The sequence below is a fragment of the Lipophrys pholis genome (assembly GCF_963383615.2).
Source record: "Lipophrys pholis genome assembly, chromosome: 6".
Lineage (NCBI taxonomy): Eukaryota > Metazoa > Chordata > Actinopteri > Blenniiformes > Blenniidae > Lipophrys > Lipophrys pholis.
This window is the reverse complement of record NC_137629.1, coordinates 18,008,147-18,016,109: the sequence shown is the minus strand read 5'-3', so window position 1 is coordinate 18,016,109 and position 7,963 is coordinate 18,008,147. Positions and strand designations below refer to the sequence as shown.

Below are 7,963 nucleotides of genomic sequence, written 5' to 3'. Positions count from 1 at the left end.
ATGCTATTCTAATATTTGTTGTTGCCTGTTGTTGACTTCATTGTCATCACATTACGAGGATTTCATAATAATACAAAAGTTGATTCATATAATTTCGGAAATGGGATGTATCAAAGATGAATGAAGGCAAGAGGAATCCCTGTTGGCGGAACTGTTTGGCGGTTAACTAAAGGACATAAGGACATAAGGAACTTTCTTGTTTGGAGGTTAACGAACTGTGGCGTGAATGTGGAACCACTATTCTAATGTCCGGACATGGCGATAGTAATATTTTGCTAAGAAATGCAACAACTTGTTTAAGGAGTTGATCCATTTCGTTTAAACGTGTCGTTGTTTCGACCGACCAGCTATTGAGCGATGAAGCGAAGCCGGAAGTGCTGTCGGACCACTTCCTCTTGTCTCGTCGGGGCTTCGTCTCGCTCCTCTGCGCCGATTGGCTGCAGCGCGGTGACGTTGAACGCAGCGTCGCCCCGGCGGAGCGAGCAGAGTTCAGATAAGCTCCTCGGTTGACCTTGCTGCCGCCGCGGAGCGTCGATCACAAACAACACGCCGTCCAGAGGAAACATGACAACCCCGAGCATGCCCGCCGTGCCTCACATATCCCCGCTCTCCGGCTCGGGATTCAGGTTAACGAAAGGTGAAGTATCGCAGCCGAGCGGCCGCGTAATGTTAAATATTGGTGTTTTATTAAGGTAACGCTTCTGACGTGTTCTGTTACATGAGACGTTTACATGGTGGCTCCCTGGAGACCTTTACGGTGCACACAATAAAATAGAAAGAAATGAAAGGTTATTTTAATGCATCTGCTGCGTTATGTTTATAAATAAAGCCAGGAGCCGTGCAGCTAGCTGACCAGTCGGTCCGCCGGATGACTTGGACCGGGATTGTGTTTCCAACTTTAGACGGACTGTGGGAGTCTGGACTCACGAGCCGGAGCCAAGTTTAGAGGCGAGCCTCCACGTCCAGCGGGGGTCTGTCTGTGTCTCTGTCTCTGCCTCTGCCTCTGTGGCCCTTCGCCGCTCAGGCGAAGCAGCTAATCACAGAAGTTGCTGATCCAGACTGACAGCAGGGCCTCTGTTCCTCATGCCTTACACCTCCACATCATGTGATCCTCAATGGACCTCCGCAGATAATCCTCCTCTGTGCCTCACTAGAAACCACCGATTTCACAGCCCGTGGGCAAAATGAAAAGCCACCATGCATACTGCTCAATTTGTCTGGATTTAGGCTCACATGAACCCGGTGTATTGTAAACACACCCCCTTATAGAAAACCCCAAATGATGGAGAACATGCCAGCTTAGATTCAGGAATTTGTTTTCATTTTGACCCCTCCAATACTCTGATTGGTGCACTGAAGACATATACTGAGCACTACGGCGCCCCCTATTGCTCAGTGACTGCGTTAAGTGCGTCTGACTAGCTGTACCTTTAAACCAACACATTTTAGTTCCGGGGCCACATACAGCCTCATTTCATCTTGAGTGGGCCCGACCGGTAAAATAGTGCCATAATGACCTTTAAATTTAAACTTTAAATATTTGTCTTTGTTTGTGGCGCACAGTATACATGATGACAACCAAACAATTACTACGGAAAATGACTATAATCTCAAAAATAAAGTGTTTTAATGAAACCTTGAAATCAAGGAAATGAAATCAGTTTTCTTTGAAATGTTTGCAATTTCCATGGTTGTTTAGCTGGATTGGAGTCTTTTGCGTGCCGGTATTGGCCCACAGGCCGGATGTTTGACAACCCTGTTTAAAATCATCAACACAGTGTGAAGCCTTACATGTTACTCCTCTGGATCTGGACGCTCACGACCTGCTCCTCTCCCCAGAGCACCTGGTGGTAGCGGTGCCTGTGGCCGTGGTCGCAGCTGCTGGAGGGTTCCTCGTCAGCCACTACCTGAGTGGGCGGAGCTGTAAATCGGGCCAGGTGAACACATCCATCAGCAAAGACAGTCCCAAAGTGGTGCACAGCGTCGACATGGAGGACATCGGCACCAAGGCGGTGTACTGCCGCTGCTGGAAGTCCAAGAAGGTCAGGCCTGGGTCACACCAACTGCTAAATGTCCCTGTAGCCTGGTTAGGATGACTGTTATTTAACTTTATGAGGATGAAAACCAGCTTATGGAACATCCCTATTGAAAGATGCCCTTCTTGGCTTCTTTCTCTTTGTGCACCCTCTTCTCCGAAAGCCTTGTTTTGTCAGCTTCTTGAAAATCAACATGTAGCAATCGGTGTTTATAATTTGATCCTTTCATGATTGAACTGACTGGCAGCCACTGTGACCTGAAGCAGGAGACCATACCTATGCCTGATGAGATTACACCAGCTTGTTCAAACCAGTCGGGCGACAAATATCAGAAAGATATTCTGTATGTCGAAGTGTCTTAAAGCCTGAAAGTGACTTGGTTCATCTAACGCCGTGTCCTCTTTGCAGTTCCCCCTGTGTGACGGCAGCCACACCAAACACAACGAGGAGACTGGCGACAACGTCGGACCGCTAATCATCAAGAAGAAAGACGCCTAACGCCGCCGAGCTCGGCATTCCCTCTGACGCCTCTCTAGTGCCCCAATCAATCACCGTCACCATCGCACTGTCATACTGATGGTCACAGTATGAAACTTGATGCAGCCCAAACAAACCAGGGATACCCGCCGCACGGCTTCAAATATAACGTCATTTCACACATTCCACTCTGTTCCCACACTCGGTCTGAAAGCAGGAAAGTTCACGCGGGGACGGATGGGGAGGAGACTTTGACAATCGGTCAGAAATGGAGTTTTGTCTGTCTGGACTTGATTGGAGGTGTGGATCAGGTGGTGGAAACGCGACGCTGGTAGCCCCATGTGTCACGCCATCCGATCAGATTCCAAATTCATCCGCCTTATATTTAAATCTGCGACCCCGACAAAATGAGTCATTACCCATATCGGTGTCAGATTGTACGATTTTTTTTATCTTTTTTTTTTTTTTCTGCTGCTCAGTCAGGGGGAGCAAAAGTTTGTCTTAAATGAAATGAAATGATCTCCAGTGATGAAACACTGCTGCTGCTTGTGAGTTCATAGTGTTCAGAGGTGCAAGTTCTGCTTCTAGAGACTATATTTTGCTTTCCTGTCGGATTTATTTTCTACTGGCTGCGGTGTGTCTGGTGTGATGAGCACTCATCCTGTTTGTTGTCAATAAAAACTTGTTCAGTGATCAGATATTTGCCTCTTGTTTGGTGATTTGACACGGGGCCCCTGGGGGCCATACCGAGGGCCATACCAGGATACGTCTGTTTGCCTTAAAAGCTGCTCAGCGGCGTCACCTCTTGTTTGCAGGCAGCCAGAGCGGTGTGTTCATGGATTAACAGTGGACGGGGATAATGAGTACACCAGTGTGAGTGTGTGTGGGGACTGCAGTGAGATCAGTGTGTGTGTGTGTGTGTGTGTGTGAGAGGGGCCTCGGCTGAGGGGGGGCTGCCGTGCTGCAGTGTCCACCAAACACCAGTGGCCATTTTAAGACGCGGCAGTATCCGCGCTGACCGCTAGAAGACGCTGTGTTTACACGGATCGCCCGGGCCAGACGCTGTGAGTGCACGCGAGTACTGTGGGCCCCTGCTCCCACAGTGACACGCGCACAGACACGCACGCACACGCACGAGGTAGCTGGCTGCGTGCCAGATGCAGCGGAGGACTCTCAGAAGAGGTGGAGTGGACTCCGCCGTCCCCGCGTGAGGAGTCACCACACACACACACACACACACACACACACACACACACACACACACACACACACACACACACACACACACAACAAAGATCATGTTTATGTGGGCCACTTGGTCAAAACTTTGTTGTCAAAGACATGTGTTGTTTATGTAGTCTGGATTAGATTTTTTCTTGATGTTACAAGTTAGCAACACACACACATACACGAATTTGTAACTGTATGTTTTATACATTTAGTGTTTAGCCAAATAGGTATTGATATAGGACCAGTTCCAATTGTATTCTCATGTTTCCAGTGATATCATTACACAGCGAAAAGTAATTTTCTAAGTTTTCATGTGGAATAGTAACTATGTGTTTCAACAAACCTAGTATGTACTGATGTAGATATTATAACTCTTTCCAAATACTGAGTGGCATTTCATGTTTTTAGTGTTATTATGGGTTAATAATGTTTAGTTTACCCATTTTTGATAGATGGGTAGATAAATAGATAGATAGTCAAGCTACATCTTCACTATTCCTTCTATTCTCTGAATCAATCTCAATTCTATTTTTGATAGCTGAATTCATTAATTATAGGCTACTTCGTTGTTTCTAAACCCCTTTGTCAGTTGCTTGCATTCTTGTGTCAATTGTAACTTGCTGGAGGAGGAAATGTGTTGAATGTTGTCTTATTTTTCGTGACTTTCTGACACTATCTGTGACATCCACGTGTTTCTGTGTAGTCGTGTTTGGAGTGGACCACAGGATCTGGGTGTTCTGGGTGTGATGGGGACAGTCTCTCTCCACCCTGCGCTCCTGTCATCCGGCACAGTTGTTGTTGTTGTTGTTGTTGTTGTTGTGGATTGATGGACACTGCTGGCTGGCTTTAATTTGCCCCTCTTCTCCGGTCTCGGCAGCTGGCTGCACGGTGTTCCGGGGTCGCTCTGACCACCACAGCCTCGACTGCAGAGTCCACTTCGCATTTTGAGCGACGCCCCCAAATTCCGTGCAGAGTGTTTGCAGACCCTCCGGGACGGAGAGGTGGAGGAGGAATCGGCAGCTCCGCCGTCCATATACGCTACAATCACCACGCCATTAGTTCATGACTTCATCATATCTTTGACAGGAGAGTTCAGGTCGCGTTTGGAAGGTAAGCGCGAGCGTTTTGTCCACACTTCCTGTTGATTTTGTCGCCTTTTCCTGCGCGCGGCGCCGTGTCGCAGCGACCACTCGGACTGTGGTCAGCTCGCCGTGGCGTCCGTCGAGCACCGTCTTCTTAGGTAACCTTAATCACGCTCAAATGATCGATCTGCCACCGCGATCGATCCACCAAAAGGCTCACACACCCATCCTGGCACACGGTACGTGTCCCGTGTTTAATCGGCGGTGTAGTTTTTCCACAAAATGTGATCGCGGAATATAGCCTGGTCTTTTTTTATCCACAGCAACCGCATCGTTGCGCACCTCGCTCCTCGTCGTCGATACCAGACAAAAGACAGCCTGTTTTTTTACGGTCCCTTATTTAGTCTTCCCCTGGTGAGCTTAAGCTTTGGCTGGCACACATAACAGCAGTCGTCAAAATGTATTTGAAAAGCGCGCTCCACATTTGACCTGCGCATATGCGCATATCTTTGCATATTGTTGTCGCTCTGTTATTGATTGCATTGATATACCGTGAAATTCTTAAAGGGATACTGCCTCCTGTATGCGGAAATCATAGACACGGCATGCACTGGCACACACACGAGTCTGATCGCGTCTGTTCCAGCAGTTTGATTTCCAAACATATATACATTTTATGTTATATGAGCCCGAGGACTCAGATTGTCTGAGTGTCTGACAGGGTTTAAAGCTCTGACTGAGGAAACATCTCTCCTGTCTGATCTTCCCTGTTTACTCTCTTTCTGGATTTGTCTCTCCAACATTTCTATTCTTAACCTTCCTGTCTTCATCCCCTATTCATTTCTAGCTCTCCAGGACTCTGAGGCTGCTGCAGAGAATGGGAATAGGGACACAGGCCAAGGCTTGCCATTTTGGCTGAAGTAACAGCAGGACGGTTGTCAACCCCGCATCGGCTACAATCCCCCTTCTCCCTCACCTCTCCTCCCAAACACACACAAACAAGGACAGACACCCCCCCCCCCCCCTCCCCTCCATACCTAGCCACGGCTATGTCCACCGCGGTAGACATCGCTGGCCCTTCCTCCCCAGATCAGGCCCACAGCAGTGCTAAAATCCCCAATGAGCCGCTGAGACCGAGCCTTAAGCGCTCCAGCCACCCCTACAGCCTCTCCCATTACATCTCCACCCCTTCCCCAGCCGTGGATGTCAAAGGCCTGATCCAGCCCTCCCCGGCCCAGCAGCGAACCGCCCAGCCCGGTCACGCCAAGCCTCGCCGGGCCCCCTCCTCCTGGCCAGACATGTGGGAGTCACCTAGCGGGCTCCACCTGGCCCATGCCGCAGAGCTGCTGATGCGCGCCGGGCTCCTGGCTCTCACCCCCGCCACCACGGAGCAGGCGAGCCTGGGCGCACAGAGCAGCCAGCCGGCTAAAAAGGAGGCTGCAGAGGCAAAGGTGGCAAAGGGCGACGGAGAGGGAGGCGGATCTGGGCCTGAGGAGGAGGAAGAGGACTCCTCTGGATGTGGCACTGACTTCCAACCTTTCCTGGGTGCCTGGTTCCCCTTCAGCCCAGCTCTGTTCCCTCTGGCGGGCTTCCAGATGGGGGGAGGCCACTGGAGGAGCGCGGCCATGGGAGCGGAGAGCATAGAGGGGCTGGTGGCTGAGGGCTACTCTCCAAGCTCTCTGGGTGGAGGCAGTGGAGGGAGGAGGAAGAGGAAGAGGTGCGGGGAGTGCGTACCGTGCAGGCGTCAGACGAACTGCGAACAGTGCAGCAGCTGTCGCAATCGCAAGAGGGGACACCAGATCTGTAAATACAGGAAGTGCGAGGAGCTGAAGAGGAAGCCTGGTGGGCCCGGGTTCGAGAGCAGAGTGTCGGGGTTTGATCTTAGGGGGTCCGACTTTACTTTGGGCCTGGCACAGGAGAGGAGCAACGGAGCTTTGGATGGATAGTAATGTTTGTGGCAGCAGCATTTTGTCAGAGGATCCTGGTTGGATGATTGTTGAGGAGCTGCAGTTCTAAGAAAAAAAAACAAAAAAAACACAACGGGACACTACATTCACACGCTCGGACTGTGGTTAAAAGATCTCCGGATCAGGTGTTTAGTGAGGAGCTGCAGCTCTGTTAAAGAATGTCCACACTCGTTCCCATCCTTTCTTTTGACAATCAGTGAATTGGAGAGGAGAGAAAGAAGGATACCAATGTGTGTCAATATTTAGGTGACAACAAAAATGCTGTAAATAGACTGTAAATATCTGGAAAACATTATGTCCTCTTCTTTACTTTTCTTTTTTTTTTTTTTTTTACATTGCTTTCCATTTTGGCTGTATTGTGCTTCAACATAAGAAGGAGCCAAATGTTTTGTTTCTAATGGGGAGTTTTGTTTCTGTTGTTCTGACGTCACTGCATCAGTAAGAAATGAATGAGTTCGGCCTCGGCTAAATTATTTCATGTGCAACTTGTACTGTATAGCTCTGTTTGCCCTTTTGAAATAAAAGAAATTTGCCATGTGCACTTGTCTACAAGGTTTGTGCTACATCCGTGTGTGCGTGTACACAATCAGTTATAATTGTGTGTGTGTGTGTGTGTGGAAGTGTCTCTGTTTGCGCCCGCGTTTCTGCTCGCGTTCGCTTGTGCACGTGCATGTGTGAGGTTGTGTGGATTATGAGTCACCTAATGGTGTGGCTGAGAGCCTTATCGCAACCCCACAGACGCGCACACACAAACACACCTACACGCTGCCTTGGCAAGTCCGGCGCATGCACTCAAGCACACCTAACCTGACACGCACACACAATCACAAACACTCTCTCCTCCTTCACGCACTGACGCAATTTCACCCCACGTTTTCTCTTCTTTTTCCTCAAGTATTTTATCCCACACAGTGACACACACACACACACACGTTTTAAAACCAAACACACAGCCAGCTGGACTGAGGGCTACAGGGTGGGTTTTTGCTTGTTGCCGTAACGATGGCTGATGTGATAAGACCTTCTTCCTCGGCGCCACACTCCAGGGGACCGCAGGGAAGACGTAACCATGGCAACGGCCGGCCCGAGGTGTCACGCTATAATTGGGCCACGGCTGCACTTCCTGTGAGCCTTCAGTCAGGGGGATCGCAGAGGGACTGTGTGTGCGTGC

General features: G+C 49.6%; 2 protein-coding genes across 3 annotated transcripts; both read left to right on the top strand.

The window, feature by feature from the left end:
* The first annotated feature begins 421 nt into the window (after positions 1–421).
* LOC308110601 (CDGSH iron-sulfur domain-containing protein 1) lies at positions 422–3,211 on the top strand. Its single transcript, XM_080464995.1, has 3 exons — positions 422–637; positions 1,840–2,042; positions 2,445–3,211. The coding sequence occupies exons 1-3, from the start codon at positions 565–567 to the stop codon at positions 2,532–2,534; spliced, it is 366 nt and encodes a 121-aa protein (XP_080321121.1). The 5' UTR covers positions 422–564; the 3' UTR covers positions 2,535–3,211.
* A 1,323-nt stretch (positions 3,212–4,534) lies between these two features.
* Positions 4,535–7,339, top strand: cxxc5b (CXXC finger protein 5b). Of its 2 annotated transcripts, none has more exons than XM_080465176.1 (2): positions 4,535–4,853; positions 5,673–7,339. In XM_080465176.1, the coding sequence occupies exon 2, from the start codon at positions 5,875–5,877 to the stop codon at positions 6,769–6,771; it is 897 nt and encodes a 298-aa protein (XP_080321302.1). In that variant the 5' UTR covers positions 4,535–4,853; positions 5,673–5,874; the 3' UTR covers positions 6,772–7,339. The 2 variants fall into 2 exon arrangements, with proteins under 2 accessions (XP_080321302.1, XP_080321303.1); XM_080465177.1 differs by having other exon boundaries at positions 4,734–5,064.
* Positions 7,340–7,963: the final 624 nt, after the last annotated feature.